The 19,954-nt window shown below is 40.6% G+C and overlaps 1 protein-coding gene across 1 annotated transcript in view; it reads right to left on the reverse strand.

Moving 5' to 3' along the window:
• Positions 1–19,954, reverse strand: part of DNM3 (dynamin 3) — a 171,053-nt gene that overhangs the window by 65,487 nt on the left and 85,612 nt on the right. The window contains exon 15 of the mRNA XM_058808196.1: positions 1,706–1,815. Coding sequence (XP_058664179.1) covers positions 1,706–1,815 — 110 coding nt within the window. The remainder of the gene's footprint in view (positions 1–1,705; positions 1,816–19,954) is intronic.

Below are 19,954 nucleotides of genomic sequence, written 5' to 3' on the forward strand. Positions count from 1 at the left end.
CAAAGGTATTTTGTGGTCTTACTGCTGTGCTGTCATGTCTTAACATGCCCATGTGGATGTAAGGATGTTTTTAGAGCAGCTTGCTGAGGCTGCAGGGTCTTCTCAGAGCCCAAAGAGGCAGGGCTATTACAGACATGGCAAACATTTTAGACATCTGATTTTGAAATCCTTGATATCTACTATGGATGAAGATCAAGCAAAAATGTGAATGTCCAGCTATATACCACCTAAATAAATCCTAAACTTGCCAATGGAAATGCTTCTCTTGGATTTTCACAGCAGTTCAATGATTAATATTTATGATGATAATAATATTCAAAGCCATTAGTTGAACCAAAGGAGAAACAATGAGTTAAATGAACAAATTTCTCATGGAAGTAACCTAATATGTCCAGCTGCTATCAAGCCACCAGGACAAAGTTACCTTTGTTGATGAATCCACACATATCTACAGCCAGAACCATCAGAATTACATTCATTTCCAGCATCCAAAGATAATTTCTGTTTTTAAGAACATGAAAAGCTTTTCAAAGCTTTTTTCTGTGCTCCAGAAACACAAGTGGTCAAGCATTTGAAATGTTATTCCCAGGCAGTGTGTGTGACATGCTTTCAAAGGGCATCTCCTGGCAGGCTGGCTGAGACACAGGCAGAGCCTTCCTGGGCTGGTTCAGACTGAGCCTGACATTGTGGCCTCACATTCCTGGGGTCAGCACAAACCTGACAGCCCAGAAATCCCATAATTTGCTTTTGCCTTGCAAGAGGGAGGGGCACTCCTTGCTTCTGAAATTCTGGCCACTATGTCTGGCCAGACTAGGAGCAAAGACAGCTGCCTCTGCAGAGAGCCACATCCAGCCCTCATCATCTTGAATATCTGAAGGCAATGCCAAGCTTTAGTGATGTGAGGGAGAATCAGGTGTGAAGGAATCTAGCAGAAGAGGGGAACAAGGATATCTATCCATGCTACGTTTGCCTGAAAAAAGCTTACAGAAATTGCCCCTTATCTGCTAAAATGCAATTCCCCTGAGACAGCTACAAATGCAATTCTCCTCTCCAGTTAAAAAAAAAAATAAAAATTACACATCACTTTTATGTCTTTTGTAACATTTAAGGAAACTGAGCTCGCTGTGCATCAAGAGTGGCTTCCATAGAGCGACTGCAACACTTAAAGCAGAGAAGAGTCTGAGACGAAAAGTGTGGGGCAAAAATTAAAAGACAAAGATTTTATTAATTAAAGAAGTAGAAGAATCTAATTTTTCTCCATTCAGCAGTGTTTAAACCCAAACAAACAATCAAATGAGTCCCAAGATTAGTGACAGGCAAGATTTTCCACTGGAGAAAGTGAAAAGCAATGACGCTTTTGTGATTTACACCAGTTGAATCTGGTCACAAGGTACAGAAGTCATGAATGTTTTGGTAAGCCTAGGTGACTGCCAAATAAAACAAAAATAGGATCAGGAGATGATTATTCAGCCATAAGGAAGGACTGGCTGACTCATCATGGAGCTGTTTCACCCCACGAGTGGCTCAGAGGACACCAACCTCTCATCCCATGGTTATGCAACAGCAAAGCAGCAGATAAATCAAGAATATCAAGACCTTGTGTACTCAAACATGGTGGAAACAGCAGAAGTGCACTCACAGTTATTCAAACGCTCAGCTAGATACTATCTGGTAGAAGTATCTGCAGAACAGCACATTTTCTCACCTCTGCTCTGTGTTAAACAATGCAAAGATGTGTTTGCTGGACATGAAGCTCTTTTCCACATCTCGCACTTTCAAGTTGTCCAAAGGCAGCATGTACTTCTTCTCTTTTTCCTAGGAAAAGAAAGGATTAAAACAACACTGTGTGAGAAGAAGCCTGATGTCAGCAAGATCTGTTGAGTTGGTAATGACCTTGGAGCATTTGTTATCATAAGGAAATACCCAAATTTAAATGTCTGCTTATCTTTCATAGACCTACCTGCAAGAGAAATGAAACCTCAGTTTCAGTTCTGTTTTTCACTGACCCTTTAAAAACATTTCGTAATAAAAAAAGTTCACCTTAAACACATAAACATCTACATTTGTTATTTTTCATTCCTCTGAATTCTAAAAAGGCAAGGGTCAGACTTCACTAAAATAAAAGTGTCTGATCAAAAAAGAACTCTTCTAAGTCTGCACAGCAAGAGAAGTAATTGGTGGCATAAATTCATCTCTACTTTTGCTATTATTATTTAAGCATGGCATTCAATAAACTCACACATAAACTTTCATTCTGCCAGTGAAAAATACAAAATCCATACAAATCAATCAAAATAATACCATGTACAAACAAAATCAGACTCTAATCTAACCAGCTTATTTCTCTAAGGAGGAATGAGTTATTCCCTCTTGCTGTAGCCAACTCCTTTGCAATTTCACCACAATCCTCATTTACACCACAATCACTGTAATTTCACCTTTTCCAGGTTTCTTCCTTCACTTCCAATTAAGAACTAGCAATATTCCCAGGGTAATTTATTATGTCAGAACAAAAAGAACCCTGAGATTATTAGCTGCTTCCATTGTGTTAAACTTCTTTAAGTGATGGATAAACTGAAGCCGACCTTTCCAGTTTGCTTTGCAAACACACCTGATGTTCAATAAAAGGATCCAAAGACAAGTGGCCATCCTCAAAGCCCTCATTCTGGGCCTGCCCATCATGATAACTCTCACAGGGTTATTAACACAGCACAGTTTAACAGATTCTAAAAGCCATCAAGGTACTGCTAAAGCTGGTGCCACTATGGCAGCAATGGATGCAGAGGGGCTTTATGCCCTGGAATTCTCCCAGTGGATATAAATGGGGTTTTCATGATTCTGGCTACCCAGTGACCCTACAGAACTTCAATAAATCACCAAAGTTGGAGAGCTCAGATTCCTTCACAGTCCCTTATCAGGCAGCAAGGCTGACTGGTCTCTGCCCAGCCACCACCAGAGCCAGCTCTGAAGTCCAGCAGCACTTTCTGAAGTATTCTGGGCTGGAACATCACTCATGGGGGTTAGCTCAGGAAGAAATATGCATGGGACAACAGTTTATTGTATGCCAGGAAACAGGACATAGGGACAAACCAACCTAGGACTCAGTCTTCTCTGTGAGTGTTGCCCAGAATACACCGAGCAGCAGTCAGTGCACAGAGCTGGAAGATGTCCTGGCTGGGCTGAACGTGTGTTCTGTGAGGGCAGATGCAATTCATCTTGGCAGAGCTTCAGCAGATTGCAAAACTCAGCTGGATGAGAAAGGCCCTAAGAGTGAAACTATAAAAATACCATGACATGGCCAACAAAGGCTCACTTTCCTAGACAGCCTCCTAGCAGGCCTCAGGAGAGGAAAAAGCAGATTTCAAAAACCCCTCTGGAAAAGCACAGTTTCTCTTGCTGTTGAATACAAATGTTATCAAATTCTGTGTATTATACAAAAAGCATCTGATGGATTTTGAAACTGCCTCTATCTTAACCACCCTAGAAATCATCCCTCACAAAAGAAGATACATAGGTGGATTCTTCGCTCCCTCACCTAATATCTGCTCCCATGAAGGAGTCTAGCTCAGTGCCACTCTGTAGCTGTTTATCACAGCTCAGATTTAATTCTGCTCCCAGGGAATCTGCATGGTCTGAAGCCCTGGGGCTCTCCCAGCAGGGACTGTGTACTACCACCCACTCAGTGAGAATTACCACTCAGACAGACAAAACTAAGCCATGTAAATTCATAATTTAATTAATATTCATATTAATTAATATGAATATCTATAAAAATATTTGCAAACAACACTAAATGAATATATTATAAATATTTATATATGCAAATTAGAAGCATCTATCCTCTAATACTGATTTGTATTGATATGATCTCTTTTGCTATTATAAATTTATGTCCAACCTAGCATAGTAAATAAAAGTAACAATGTATTAGCTGTGCTGCCATGACAAAGGGACACACACTGGAAAATATTTTAGCATATATTAAACCTTGTATCAAAAGCAAATATCTTTTTCAGCTGAAAGCAGGACTGCAAGGCCATATAAGATACTTTGTATTATATTTCAAAAACTTAAGCCAGGTTATATATAAAAAATCTTTTGGGCAGAAATATTCTATTTGGGCAGATATATTCCATCATAGCTAAGGAAAAAAACTCCAAGATAAGTTTAATTTTTTCTGTAAAACTTATCTTTCAGTATTACAGAATAGACTTATCATGATATACTATTCAATTACTGAAGATTTAAGAAGTTTCTGATGAGGTGTTTCTTCTGACAGACACTATTTATTGACAAACCAAGCAACCACAGATGAATAAAAATAGAAACTGATGAAAAAACTCTACCAAGAATCTGATTGTCTAAACGAAAATTCCACAAGAGGGAAAGTTATATAAATGTTTGATGCCAAACTGTGAGAAAGTGTTTCTTCTGCACCACCAGGAAAAAGGAAATGCCTACTGAAGGCTAAGAAGTGGTTGGTATTTATTTACATGGCCTCCTACCCACATGCTGAGACAGGGTAGTTTCCAAGAAAGGGAAATCACAGGGTGCCTGTGCTTGAGGCAAGCAGAGTCACACAGGAGAGATCAGAGCTAAATACTGCTTAATTCCAGGAGAAAGCTATTACTGTGACATTAAAGTGTGGCAGCAAAACTCACTGCAATTTTATTTTCCCTCTAAAGTGGGAGAGAATATACAGAAATAGAGAACAAGCTAATTCAACAGCAGATGAGCCCAACATTTCAGCCTAAGCTCAATCAATATTATGTTTTGGTAGGGCTAAAAAAGCAGCAGCCAGGACTGTTTGTGCACATTTCCCATGCTGAGAAGCTGACAGCATAAGAAACAGGGAATGCATGAAGCCTGGGAGGAATGGGGCTAGGCACCCTTCGAAGAGTGACTACATGCACATAACTGTGGGTCCAGTTTGTCCCCCTCAGCATTTGTTCTTTTTTATTTATAGATTTTTATTTTTATAAAGGGGCAGAGAACTTCAGCGTGACATGAGGGGAAAAACCAGCACATGCTGAGCTCACGTAGAGACTTTGCCTCTCTTTTTCCAAAGCAGAGGAGAAGGAGGAAAAAGTGGGAGGTAGAAAGGCCCATTCCTGTCCCTGTGACATGAAAAAAAATTCCCCATACTCCACCTTAGAAAAACAAACGAACCTGCTGGCCTGGGGAGGCCTTCCCACCCTGGAGACGATGGTTTCACCACTCGTGGGCATAAGTAGCACTCACATCCTTAATGGACCAGTTCTGTTCTCTGACAGGCAAGGGAGCTGCCAGGAACTGACAGCATGATGTAAATATGCCATATTACAACTGCCCCTTCCTTCTGCACTGTTTAAATGTACTAAAAATAAATACTGCTCAAGTCCAAAATGGCACAAGGGATACAAAAAATACAACAGCAGCTCCCCTTCCCCCAGCAGGGTCTCAGCCAGCACTTCCAGGCTAATGAACTCCACTGCATTTTCAGCCGGGGCAGGAACTGCTTCAGAAAGCGTTCTGTGCTTTTGGAACTTTCAGCTCAGTCAAAACAGCAAAAAAAACCTTGGACACAACATCAGCAAAACGGATGATAAGAGAACAGAACTCCCTTGCTTCAAAGATAGAGATGGTTTAATGACTTCAGCTTCTTCCAGCTGTCAAAGGTGGTTCTTCTGTCACTTCAGGCTGGCTAAGGCACAGCAGCAGAAGAGGTTCTTTTCCACAAAAGAACAGAATTCAATTTTATGCAGCACACCTCAAGCACACCATGCTCAGGTTCTGAAATGCAGGACTGAGCCAAGCATTGGCCCAATTGCACTTTCAGCTGCATCAAGAGAATTGAGCTGGTTTTTTCACCATTTCCCAATGCCTTATAGAACATCGGCTTTGACATGGAGGGTCGTGACACCAACCAAAACCTGTCTATGTGGGGACCCCAAGTTCAAAGAAATCAAGCTCTCAGCTGGAAGCAGAGGCCACACTGGAAAGGCTGGAACAAAGGCTGGTTTGCATCAGGATTCATTCTCTGCATCAGCTGAGAGCACAGATCTCAGAAGTATTTACCGTGCACTGAGAGCAAATGTAGATATCCACAAAATTCCTCTGCCATTACTATGAGGCATTAACAAGTATTAGGTATTGATTAGGCAAAAGAGTAAACTGCTTTAAAATCATAAACTGAGGAAGAACAGCTTTGAAATAAAGTAGATAAAAACTTAGCATTGATTAGGCAAAAGAGCGAACTGCTTTAAAATCATAAACTGAGGAAGAACAGCTTTGAAATAAAGCTGGGGAACAGCTGATTAAAAACGTAGCATTTCTGCCTCTGGACTAGGATTCCAGACCAACACTGTTCTGCTCTCTGGATTTGTTTCTGCATTCATATTCAGGGATAATACTTACCTGACTCAGGCATCGTGCTCAACCTTGTTTCTGCCAGAGCCAGGGATGGCAGGGCATCATGAAATATCCTGCAATCAGGGCTCTAAAACATGTAGGTGGAACACCCAAGCCAAGCAACCACTTGGCAAAGCAGTTAAGCAGCAGAGGCAGAGAACAGTCCCAAAGCAAAGCCATTGTACAGTACTGTGCTATTTTATATGGCCAGACAGACACACAAGAAGCAGTGGCTTGTGAACCTGCTGAGCCAGAGTGATCCCTATTGAAGAAAGGAGAAGAGAAATAATAGAAGTGTAAGGAACTGCTGGTGGTCTGTGCCTGTTTACTCCCAAAAAGGAAAGGCTCAGCCTTGTTTACACCTCAGAGCTCTGGCTGCCAGTGCCAACAGCCTACACTGTGGCATTTGATGAAAGTGAAAACTATTAAGATGCCTCATAGAAACCTTTACAGTATTCAAATCAATATCCAATAATTTACCATATTCTGACTTTAAATATACCCAAGAGAATTTTCCTGTGTTTCTGTTTCAGTTTATATTTCTCTCTCAGTGGACAAAGCCACACAACAGCTTCACAATGGTCTCTGCTTCACCACACTTGGCTTTCAAGCATACTTTGAAAAATGAAGCATGAGATTCTCAGACACTACTGCAACATTCTGAAGAAAAATGAAGCAAGTTATTTTATTACAGACTACTTAGCAGTGTGGGATTCAGGCCTGAGCATGCTCCTGGATACAGATGTAGAAGACATAATTCTAACATGTCTATAAAATGAAGAAGGAGCTGCTTTACCAGAAAAACAACGCATACCTAAATATTCTAACACTTTTATGAAAAGCACTGCAAAAGAATACTTAATAAGTTGCAGATGAGACCATATTTCTTCCATCTATGCACTTCTCCCCTTCAGTATTCTAGAGTCAACTCCAAATTGAAAATCTCATAACAAAAATGTGACAATGGCCCAGGCTGATAAGCTGGGCTGTTAAAAGAACAGAGCACAAACATCAAATCTTATATTCTTTCAGTCTTACAACTCTTATCTTTTGCCGTGCTCAAAATATTGTGTTTCTTATATACATCAAAGCTGAAAATGCCAAACCTGAAACCGTAGCTGAAAGAAAGATCTCATGATAGAACCAAGCTATTTCAGGTTTCAGTTATTATCTTTCTATATTTTGCATCTGTACTATTTTTTTCAGGCAATTATGCATACTTTTGGAAATTGCAATTTTTTTTCCCAATCTTTTGGTATCTTTTTCCACAACACGTAATTTAAAAATTTAAGAGCCTTGTTATATCTCTGCTGTTCATTCAGAATTCAGTTATGGGACCAAACCTGATGCTAATGGTAAATCAGTCCTTAGTCTGGCCTTGTTCTTAATTTTACAGAGTGTCACTCACTTCCCACAGTGGTTTTCTCTCGTAAGACCCAGCATTATATTTGTTTCTGCACCTTTTTGCTGCCCAATTTTTTCAGGTATAGAAAAATGAGAGTTCACAACTCAGCATTCAAAATACTTCAACAAGAAATGGCCACTGGCTCTCCCTTGAAAGCAGTTTTCTATCCTGCCACATTTCAAGACCTCCCAGAAGGACATCAGGATAGGCTGTCTCTACATCTCTATTCTGCAGGAAAGGGTTTCCAGGGAGCCGAAGCTGTAGTTTGAATTCCTATAGCATACCCCAGGGCAGAATCTCACAACTTCCCCTAGGCAGCCCCAGATTCCTCCTCCTTGCCTGGGACAGAGGATGGGCACAGAATCCACAGAGAGAGCTGAACTGAGCAGCCAAGCTGGCCTTGAGGTGGGAGCTGACAAACCTATGCGACAAACCTGTCTAGGCATCCCATTGCAGAGTATGAATGGCTGTATTAAATAAAAAAATAATAATAATAAAAAAAGGAAATCTAGTAATTCCACTGGTAGCCCCCCTGCCTTTACAGAACCAGTGCATCAAACACAAGGGCAATAGTTTCTGGAGTAGATAACAAATTCAATGCTAAGTTTGCCCCTCTCCAGAAGAGGTGTTTATTATCACAAGTGAAGGGCTGATCTTTCACTGCTCTGTGCTGTCAGTAAAAGGATCAATCTCAGAAAGGGCCTGATGAAGAGGAAATCTCTGTTTAGCTCCTATTAGTTAGGATCTTGAAAGGTCATTTTGAATTTGGGAAATCTTGTCTGGGAAAGAAGCCAGCAATTCTTCTGAACTGATGTTGGCATTTAAAACTGAGAGAAAGCCCCGGCTGATGAGCCAGTGACAGTCTGGAAAAATTCTGCTGGATGCACCAGGCGGCTGCTCCAACGTAGAGGGGATAAATGTATCCTCTGACCTTTCTATCCTTGCTAGGATGCCTGCTTAGGACAGCTTGTTTTTCTCTGCTGGTGCTCAAGTTTTTGTTTTTCACTCCTCACCTCTGCAGACCATCCAACAAGCACAGTGGTTTGTGGGAGCTGCAGTGCAGGATGAAGGAGCAGCATGTCTGTGCTGGCACAGAGGGACAGTGACACACCAGGGTCTGTGAGATCAGGCTTCTCAGCTGGCAATCTGCATTGACAATTTGCACTGTCTCACACATATGTGTGTGTATAAAAATATTGTGGTTTTAATATATATTTATGTGAATACACGTGTTTTGATGGTAGGATTTTTTTTATTTACAGAAAAAACATAATTCTTGAAACCTCTTCTTTTGAAATTGAAGTGCAGCTCAGATTTCAGTCTTGGAAAGGTGATAGTCTGGGTGAATGAACCTCTCTAGTTCTAGTGGTCTCTTGCCTTAGGAATACGAAGATAATATGGAAAAAAACCCAGGAATTTGCACTGTATTTTCAGCTTCCTCAATGCCCTTAACTTGAAGATAGAAAGAGAATCTTTCGTTTATAAGCCTCCTGAAATTCCTTGGTAAGCACACAAAGAAGATGCACCTTTGATAAGGTACTTTTTTGTCTGCTGGAAAGGCATTTCCTAAAATTTTTCTTGCTTTTTATCTATTTCAGCTTCTCTAAAGTGAGCCCTAGAAAAGCTCAAACTCAGGAAACCACCAGAGACCTTTCCCTGGGCACCAACAGAAATATCTCCAGAGACCCCACATCCTTTGTGTATGCAAAGAAAAAAGATCTTTCCTGCAAAATGTGAAATGATAAATCTGCAATTACATAATTCTGTAAAAAACATTAAGCAGAATTTTCCTGAGGCGATGCATCTGTCTCTGCAGGACTCCTAAACATGCAACATAATGCACACACACAAATTAGCTCATGGCACTTAGGCTGCTCCACTTGCTTGTTATCATTAAAAGCTTTCAGACAGCAATCAATTTCACTGTGGTGGAGATTACTGCAAAATGCATTAAGAAGTTCACGCCTGTGGCAATGGTCATTGAAAATATTGGAAAGCATCCCAGAAGTATAAGACTTTTTCCAGACATCCCAGAGAAACTTTGCTGTGACAGAGCTTCTGGTGTCAAGACTTCTCCCTCAGCACCCCTCCTCTTCAGTTGGTTTTTTTTTAATAGCAGCACTTTTTGAAAGGTACATTTCAGCTTTTTCCTTTTTTTCTTTTTCTCTTTTTTTTTAAATAGAGCCAAGATACTTGGGTCATGGAAAACTTTAACTTCTGAGACAACTGTCTGAAGCCATCTCCTTCCTTGCTCCACATCATATGTATAAATCTATTCTAGCTTATCAATTTGTCAAAGAAAAACCATTGCATTATAACATGAGTGACAAAAATCACCTGACTACCATAGCTCAACAATATATTTATTTGGGTTTTGGCTTTTTTTTGTAAACTAAGTAGCCCTGGGGATGTTCCTATAGCTAATAAACAAAGATAACTGAGACCATCATAACCACCAACCACAATTTCTACTTCATAGCAAAAACATTACCTTCAAATGGTAAGTCACCAAATAACTATCAAATCTTCAAGGGAAGGTTTTGAGATGTGTCTCAGAATTTGACAAAAGATATCCTAAAATAATTGCAGTGATGTGTAGCAAAACCTGCTGTCCTTGGAAACCAATATTAGATTGAAATCTCTTAAGAAATATTCATCAGGAATGTTCCCATGAAGCTGTCCCAGACTGAAGCACTCCTGAAGCTCAGCGCCAAAGCTGCTCCTCAAACTGACCTTAAGTTTCCTTTGTCCTTAGCCAGAAGCCACCTCTGAATGTCCATCACCTGTCCCAGTAAGTACTGGAATGTGAGTGGGGATTGACTCAACTCAAAAAAGGAACCTGACAAACAGGAGCACAGGAATGTGGAAAAAAGGTTAGAACGTTTTCAAACATCCAGTGTCAAGGTCCTCTGGTTCAACTTCAGTCCATTTCCTCTTGTCTTGCTGGTTGTCTGGGAGAAGAGACTGAGCCATCTGCCTAGAGCCTCCTTTCACAGAGTTACAGAGAGCAACAGGTCATCTCTGAGCCTCCTTTTCTGCAGGCTGAGGCACCCCAGATCCCCCAGCCTCTCCTCTTATGACTTGTGCTCCTGCCCCAGCTTTGCTGCCCTTCTCTGGACTGGCTCCATCAAAGTTACTGCCATCAAAAAAAGTGACTGCAAGGGTCCTCCTGAGCCCTACCACCAGGAGTGTGTGCAGAGGGAAGTGTGTGTAGGAGAGCTGCCAAATACGATGGTTGTCAGTCTGCAGATGCTGCAGATTAAATGTAAATGTCCAGTGTTACTCCTTCCTGATAACTGTATGTTTCTCATAGGCAGAAGTGAAGGACACTGGAAACATTGCAAATCATTCTCATTGTGCTGATCAGCTGTTCCCTTGCAGCATAATACAGAAAACAGAGGGCCTGTTGCAGCATCACCCCAAGGGAAAGTATGTCAACCCTACAGCACACCTTAAAAGCACACACCTGAAACAGGGACAAACTCCACTGCCCTGGAGTGCTCCCTTGAAGTGCTGAACACAGGCAGATAGCTCAGCAGGAGGCAGCACACTCTGGGGAAGCACACAGCAACACCTCTGGAAGGTCAGAGACATCCTCACACTGAAATAACCACAGACTGTTCAAGTGTTGTCAGTGCCTTTTGTGGGGTGGCAGACCTTGGGTTATTTATTGACAGATCACCTTTGTCAGCTTCATCCAAGCCCAGCCTGGTGCCCTTGCTGAATCACAGTGAAGGACAACACCCCTAACAGCAAAGCCTTAGAGCCTGGCCATCCTTGGCACCCCTGCAGGCCCAGGGCAGGCTGTGCCATGTCCAGGACAGATCATCCAAAGGCACCTTTGCAGCCAGCTTGAGCAGAAACAGGCAAACAAACACTGCAAGCACAAACTCACAGTAATGCCTTAAATTTTAGCTTTTATATTTTTCAGATCAGTAGCGTATAACTCTAAAATTTCATAGTTTGTCAGCTACTGTTGTCCCATTTTAATCAGACAAAAAAATTCTCTCTAAGCTTGAAACTCAAGGACACTTTACTGTCTCAGGTCCTGAAAAATGTAAACAACAGCAAACTAGGGGGGAGAAACTTTGAGTAAATTACTGCATTACCTGAAGCTATAACTGGACAATTAACCTCTGATATGCAAATGAACCAAACTCATATCTGTCTGAAAAACTGAAAAACGATGTGACCATCGTCCATCCTGGGTGTAGCCCCTGCAAGCCTCCTGCACTGCCCAAGGTGTGTCTATTGAAAACCTTTCCATGAATACCTACTTTATTTTCTAACTGCCTAGCCAGCCCCTCCAAGGCATCAGCAGCACATCCTCAGCCACGTGGGATCAGTTTCTCCATGTCAGAGGGAACATGCAGAGGTTTGTGCTGAGGCAGATCATGCACATGTGGCTGTCACAGCCAAGAGCTGGGAACAAAGCTGGACTGCCACTGAGCACTGCGAGGGGCACAGGGGAAGTGGGGTGCTGAAGTCAGGACACAACATCTGTGATGCCTCTGGCTGCCAGATTCATTCTCAGCACAGCAGCAACAAACTCAGCCAAGCAGAGACTCCATCGTCATTGCTGTGAGCGACAAGCACGAAAAGCTGGGCGAGGAGAGAATCTCTCAAGAGTATCAGCACCTGGGAGGAGGCATTTCCCTTGCTTTTGCATGGGGGATGAAGTCCTCAGTAACTGCCAGATTTTAGAATTTTACAGTCATATTCTTTGGCTATCCCAAAATAAAAACTTTACTAATGATTCAAAAGTATTTTTAATTGTTTTTCTGCTTTTCTCCATATCTCTTCCAATCCAGACTAACGCCAAACCTTGTCTTTTCTTGCAGTGACATTTAAAAATATGTCATTTCTCTTCTGTATGAAATAACATCATCTTTAAAGAATTCCAGTTCTCCCATGTCTGGATTCCTGCAATCAACTACTACTCTGATTCATACCTAACACCCTCTTTTATTCCATGCTTTTTGCTTAGGGAGGGAAATACAGCTTGAATACACCATTGTGTAGACTGAAAGTTGTGTTAAGACGACAAACACCTGCATTTACTTAATCATCTCTGTTAAGATAATGTCAGTTGGCTTCCCCAAGAGTACAATTAGAAAAGAGCTTTTTCCTAAGGGAAAAAACCTCTAACCAATGATCACAATAGCTGTAAGAACTATATTCATCATGCTCTAAAAATTTGTAACATGCAGCTTAGATTGCTATTGTTGGTGAAATGATATTGGGAAAATAAGATTTTAAAAGATTCAACAAACAAGGTGTAAAGGTTTATTCAGCAGCACTGGCTACACGTGCTTAAAGCTCAGCTATTTCAAATAATCCATGAAAGGTACAATGGCTTTGGAAGTCTCCAGGAGCTTGAGAACTCTACACAAACAATGGTAATGCAAGAGGAAATGACATTACTGCAAACACAGAAGGCAACAAAAAAGGTGCATTGAAATACAAAAGTTGAAACACGCCTGCGAAAATGGTGAATTTTTACCGTACGCGGATGAGGAAGATGAACACCACCGCTTCTCTGGAAGAAAGGGAATTATTTACTGTGCAGCACTTCCTCAACAGTGCAAGTCCTTATCAATGCTGACTCAAAATATTGGAGACTATCAGTTCCCTGGCCCTAAACTTGCAGGACACTGTAACAATTGTAAAGAATCACTGCAGTGTATGTACAGCCATCCTACACAATGCTGACATACAGCACTGAATTCCCAGACAGTCAGTCAAAGTTCTGGGCAGGAAACCAAATTCCATGGGTGTTTTTTTTTCTTTAAACACTACGTCAAAACACCCCTATTACTCGTTACTAGTGCTTTGAAAGATATACTCCATTAGTCCTTAATGTCGTTAGCTTTTACAGATACAGCAACCAATGAGGAACTGCTGCTGGAAAAATCCATCTCCAAAAGCCATTTTGGGAGTGTTTCCATGGGAAAGCAGCATGGTTACAAAAAAAATACAAGCGAAAACAAGATAGCTAACTTACAAATATTGGTACACAATCAAATTTCAGTAAGGGATCTAGAATAGTGAAACTATCAAACTCCCAAGTCTGTAATTTTTCACAAGGAAGTTGGTTCTGAAAACTGAATTCATACAACTAAGCCTTACTCGTGTAAACCATGTTATTAGCTGTCAATGAGCTCCTTTCACACACAGTTAATGTAATTATCAGAGATCATCCTTAAACATGTTCTAAAGCAGTAAAGAACATTTAGAACAAGCATTTTGTTTTCAGGACACTCAAATATACAAAGAAGGAAGTACAGCTTATTGCAAATTTGTCCATGCAACGAAATTTTAAAAATACAATATAAAACAAATAAAACAATTCAGCTAGTTCCCCTCTGGCCTTCAAAAGCCTCAAAAGTATTGAAATAAAGTACTGAAATGAAAAGTTCATTAAAAGTGTTTTATGTCTGCCCAAGTGCTATTTTAACATCCTATTCAGCAATTTGATTTTCTGTGATCCATTCTCTGCATTTATATTACTCAAACTAAACGTATATTTTAATTATTGTCTCAATTCTTTACTTTTGCTGAAATAACATTCTGTGCTCTTTTAAGGATATTCCCAAGCTTACAAAAACTAGATTGTCTAGCAGTTTAGATTTGTTTTAAATGTCTAATAATACATTATACTGAAATAGCTTGAAATAATGAGGGGTTTATATTAATACATTACCAAAACATAATTATTAGTAATTCCCAGGAAAAAAGTACATGAAAACAGACAAGGCTAAATGAATGTATATTTACATACATGCATTACAGAACTAATTGCCATTACTCAAAAAATAAAAAAAAAAATCTTCCCCAAACCAAGTGTTATAAGCCTCGAAAATTTACATTTAAAAGAAATTCACATTCCCTAATGAAAACAGAAGACCTCAAAATACATTTCAATCTGCCCTGAAACTCCACTTTGGAAATGCAGGTGGGAAAAACCTAATTCAGAAGGGGAAAAATACAGTTTAGTCTAAGAAGACAAAACTTTAAAATCAAATTCACTTGGCGGCTGCACAGAGCCTTAACAGGTGACTCCTGAGTCCCTTTGTTTTTCTTGTACTCACTTCCTTTTTCCATTCACCTCCCACATCTCCTGCAAAAAGCATTTGGTGTAAGAAGTGGTTTTCAAGTTAGGAAGTACAGAAATGCAAAGACAACCCTGACCAGTTTGTGTGTGGACAAAGACCACCACTTGTAGGTGCTTTCTGCAGAGAAGGGCACTGTTTGTAAAGCCACTGGAATTGTACACTGCACTCTTACAAAACTGACAATACCTACTCCTAAAAGGGAAGTGAAAATGGGAAATTCTGGTATCAGTGACCTCTGATATTTTCTGCAGGCATAAACAAAATCCCAGACCTTTTCAGAACACTAAGACACAAGGTCACCTTGACGAAAAGCACATTGTGGAATCTTTCTTCTGCTCACTGGAAAGGAGGAAAATTTTATATACCATAACAGATGCATGCCCCTCAATCTAAAATAAGTATACTCTAATTACCATTGGATACTAAGTTCTCTCAGCTTAAACAACACAGCCAAAAAATCTTCATTATTTCATGATTTGGATCATTTAGTGCAGAAGTTGACTGGTGTCAGGCGCTGAGTTCCATAAGAAAACACTGCTGATTGATTTGAATTAGGCTGCAATTCTCAGCTTACTCTGCAGTTTAAAAAGTCCTCACTGCCCTCACATAAACATCCACACAGACACAGCACTGCTTCAAAAGTAAAAAATCCTACCATAGAATGGTTTGGGTTGGAAGAGAGTGAAAGCTCATCTCATGCCACCCCCTTCCATGGGCAGGGACACCTTCCACTATCCCAGACTGCTCCAAGCCCTGTCCAGCCTGGCCTTGGCACTTCCAGTGATGGAGCATCCACAGCTCCTCAGGGCCTCACCACTCCCCAGGGAAGGATTTCTTTCTGATCCTGGATCTAAACCCACTTTGAAGCAATTTAAAGCAATCACCCCTTGCCCTACCACTCCAAGCCCTTGTCAAAAGTATCTCACCAGCTCTCTTGGAGCTCCTTTAAGTTACACTTTAGCTGCTCTAAGGTCCCCTGGAGCCTTCTCTTCACCAGGCTGAAGAGCCCTAACTCCCTCAGCCTGCCCTCATGGGAAAGGTTCTCCAGCCTCCTGAGCATCTCAATGGCCTCCTCTGGACTTGTTCAAAAAGAATTGTTAACTACAGAATCACACACTCCTTTCTCTGCTGTTCATGTCCTAAAGCGGAGGTGGGGCTGGAAGGGAGCAGAATCTAGCAAGGAGCTAAACAAATCAGTTCAGAGTACCTCAAAGATGAAAATGAGAAGGTAAAAAGACCTGTTGATAGCTACAACACATGGTAACCTGGAGAAGTGGCTGTAGAGGTGGGAAGAAGGTTAGGAAAAGGTTATGGAAGAAACTGCTGCATAGTTATTTAAAATATCTGTAGACTGACTTAGTAATGGCACACAAACAGGAAAAGCTAGAAAATTTTAATACAGAACCAAAATTTCTACTTAACTGATCTAGCAGAGATCTAGTGGAATAATTAATCTGGAAAGCCAACATATCTTTATATTCTTGTTTAGAGAGCTGAACAGAAAATCATTGGAAAAGCATCATCTTCCATATCAAAAGCACACAGATTGGTGTGGCACAACAGAGGATGTTCCCAAAGGCAATAAAACAACAAAGGACGTGTGCTTCACCATCACCAGGACTTTCAGTGATCACCCTAATGATCTCAATGAGGTATTTTAACTAAAACAGACACGCCACGGAAAAAGCTGACCTACTGCTTGGTAGAGGGGGAAACCTATTAATAGGCAATGTTGAGAAAGCTCCAGTGTTCAATCCTTCTTTTACATTACTCCTCACTAAAAAGCCTATAAAGCAGTAAAAATTATTATGGCTAGATATTAGGAAAATGAAATTAAGTTAAAGAAAATGAAGCACTAGTATAAACTGCAAAGTTCAGTTAAGACCCCACCCCATTCCTTCACCTCTCTCTAGAGCCCAGTTTTAAATTAACAGCCTGAAGTAATAAGAGAACTCTGCAACTGATATGTGTGAACCTCTTATCTAAATTACAGAGAGAGAAAAAAGCAGCAAACCTGACTTAAAATGCCCAAGAGCTCCTTAATTACACCCTGCTCTTACTCTGCTATTTACACTGCAAGCAGCATCTCTGCTGTTCAGGATCACACATAGACTTCACCAAAGGAAAGCCTGAGAGTCTCAAATGCTTTTATATTTCAAGCACATTCTCTTTTTCCCTCTGCTCCATCCTGGTGCAGACAATTTTCCATGCTCTAGGCCTGGATCCACCAGCTCCTTCTGTCCAGAACTTCTCCAAGTCCCAGCTCCCATCCCATGCTCCTCAGGAAAGTGCTCAGGGTGTGTTAGACACAGGTTGGCAGAGGTGCTTGAGACAGGGACATGAGACATGGGCTCTAACAATAGAACTAAACAAGCTCAATTTATCAGGAATGATGCAACTTTTTGTTTGTGTGGAGCTGAAAGGCGCCAGCACCCTGTGCTCACCCCCAGTCTGAGGAATAAACTGGGAGTTTAAGCAAACCCAGGGAGGAGGCACGAATCCAGATGGGCAGGAGACTCCATCCATAGAGGCACCTTCATCTTCCATTGAGGAGGTCCACACCTGGGTCTGCTCCAAAAGCAAAGGGCTCAAGGCCCTGGGAAATAAAGCACCACACCTTAATTTATCCCCTCCTGGCTGGGTACCAGCCTAGCCCAGGAGTAGCTACTCATCTTTTCCATTTGGTGGAGTAGGGTGTTGGTCCATCACCTCAGTGGCAAATAATTTACAGAAAAGCACCAATTCACGTCTCACATGAAGGCCACAGGAACTTGTGCATTGTACACAGCAAAGAAGATCATGATGGAAATAATGAAGAACTTAGAATTCCTTGTTTCACATAACTTGTGCCAAAAAAGTGTTGCTTATCCCCAAATTTAGCTTGCTATACAAACTGTCCCTAAACTGTCGAGTATTTTTTTTATAAGCAGGGAGACAACTATAAATGTCTGAAGTCCTTGTCCACATTTTGACCTCAGATGCCTAAAGGCACTTGTTCTGCTCTCACAGTGTGGAATGCCCTCCCACAAAGCACCCGTGTGGAACCTTCAGAAGCTATTTTCCCAAAGCACAGTAAAAAGACATTTCTTGCTAGACTTTCTGCTGTTAGCAGCACACCTCTCTGAATGCCTACACTTTCCATAGTGTTTCATACAGATGGGATTTCTTCTGTGTAGTTGTCCATTACAAAAATCTAACTGAAAATTTTCAGTTGTCGACAATGAGACAAAGGAGGAAGCAAACTTCTCTTTATGTAGGGATGTATCTGTCTTCACAGTGAAAAAAGAAAATACTATTTTCACGAGGTTTACTGCAAATTTATTATAGCAATTAAACTGTCCAGTGAATGTCTGTATCAACTTATTTCCAGATCCAAAACCAGATGCAAAAACCACCTTTCATTTAATTTGATTATTCTAACTTGTGTGGAGTATGTAGAAACAGATATTTTGGCAACTGGTTGCTAACGAGCTTTCCTAACTCTTTAAAGCTGTTCTTGCAATGCTTTTTCTACAGTATTTACCAGAAAAAGCCAGTGATTAGAAAACAGTTCAAATCCTTGCTCTTCCTGCAGCAGAAATCACTCCACCTCTCCAGCTCAGAAAGGGTTTTAGAAAGAGAGCTCCCTGAGAATCCACTTTGCTGCTGGCCATGGCTTCAGCGTGTTTGTCCTGCAGCTGCTCAGCAAAGGGTTAGCAAAGCATCCACACAACACCCATTGCCTACTCCACCCATCAGGGCTTCTAAGGTTTCCAAAAATGTGCAGGATTTTTAACCCACTGTTGGCCACTGGCATTTAAATGCTCAGGAAGTATTTGGTTTTTGACTCTATGCATTTTGTAATGCAGCTATGCACTCTCTATAAAGATTAATTATTAAATGGAAGTCTTACAGGGAAGATGCACAGATTTTTATCAGTGAGTTTGCAATCAAAGAGATATTTATTTGATGTTTTAATCTAAAACAAAAAACCCCAATACTGTATTCAGTAGTGTAAGGTTCTACCTGTTCCTCTAAGCACCCACCTACCATTCTGTGGCTTGAACATTAATTTTCTGTGTTTGTGAATATTGTTTTCTCCAATATAAACAGAAGATTAAATCTAACAAGTCACTGACTGTTGCATTTCCTCTGTGAAAGCTGATCAACAGAAGTTTCTTTAAACAAAGCACATACTTAAGCTATGATCTGCACTTATGCCAAGCATCCTTGAGACTGAGAATTCAGTGTGACTCAAGGAATCCTTTCCTATGGATGTTCCCAGCTGCATTACAAAAGGAAGAAGTAACCCATGCAAGGAAAATAAAGCTCCAAAAAGCCAGGGAGGGAGGCAAATGCTGCCCAGCTGCCTGCTCTGGGGGCTGCAGCACTCTATTAGATTTGGCTCCTCTTGAGCATCTGGCATTTGCTGCTTTGACAAACAAACTGATCTGATTCAGGACAGGAATTGCTACTTTTCAAAATGCTGTCATATACACTATGTCAAAACTGGATTTTTTTCTTTCCTTAGCTTTTTCATTATGGTAAAGTTTTGTTTACATCTAAGAGATAAGAAAATTGCAGACTGAAGTCTGATTTTATGTTGACAGTATCTCTTTACAGTGAGTATAACAACAAGATAAAGAGTAGAATCAGAAACCCAATCATAGCTTTTAACTTTTCACCTTATGTTTTAGTTACAAGACTATTCTTTCTTGCAAAATGTTTAAACCACTACCCTGAGTTTACTTCTCACTTGTTAGCAAGGCAATAAAAATAAAAGGGCATTGCAAAAGTGGGAAATGAAAAAAAAAACTTAGATAAACAGATAGCACATTAGATATGCTTAGAAATATGCATTAGCACATGGGATGTCTCTGGTAACAGATGATGGATCACATAAAAGACACTCGCACCAATGAAAGTTACAGTCCATTTTCATGACCTTTATCAATAGCCTAAGACTGACTAGAAGTTACAGAAAAATAACAGAAGAGATACTGTACCCAGTCCCATCTGCAGTGATTAATCCCACATAATTAAATAGAACATTCCTTATTTTCAG

Source organism: Ammospiza caudacuta, chromosome 7 (assembly GCF_027887145.1).
Source record: "Ammospiza caudacuta isolate bAmmCau1 chromosome 7, bAmmCau1.pri, whole genome shotgun sequence".
Classification (NCBI taxonomy): domain Eukaryota; kingdom Metazoa; phylum Chordata; class Aves; order Passeriformes; family Passerellidae; genus Ammospiza; species Ammospiza caudacuta.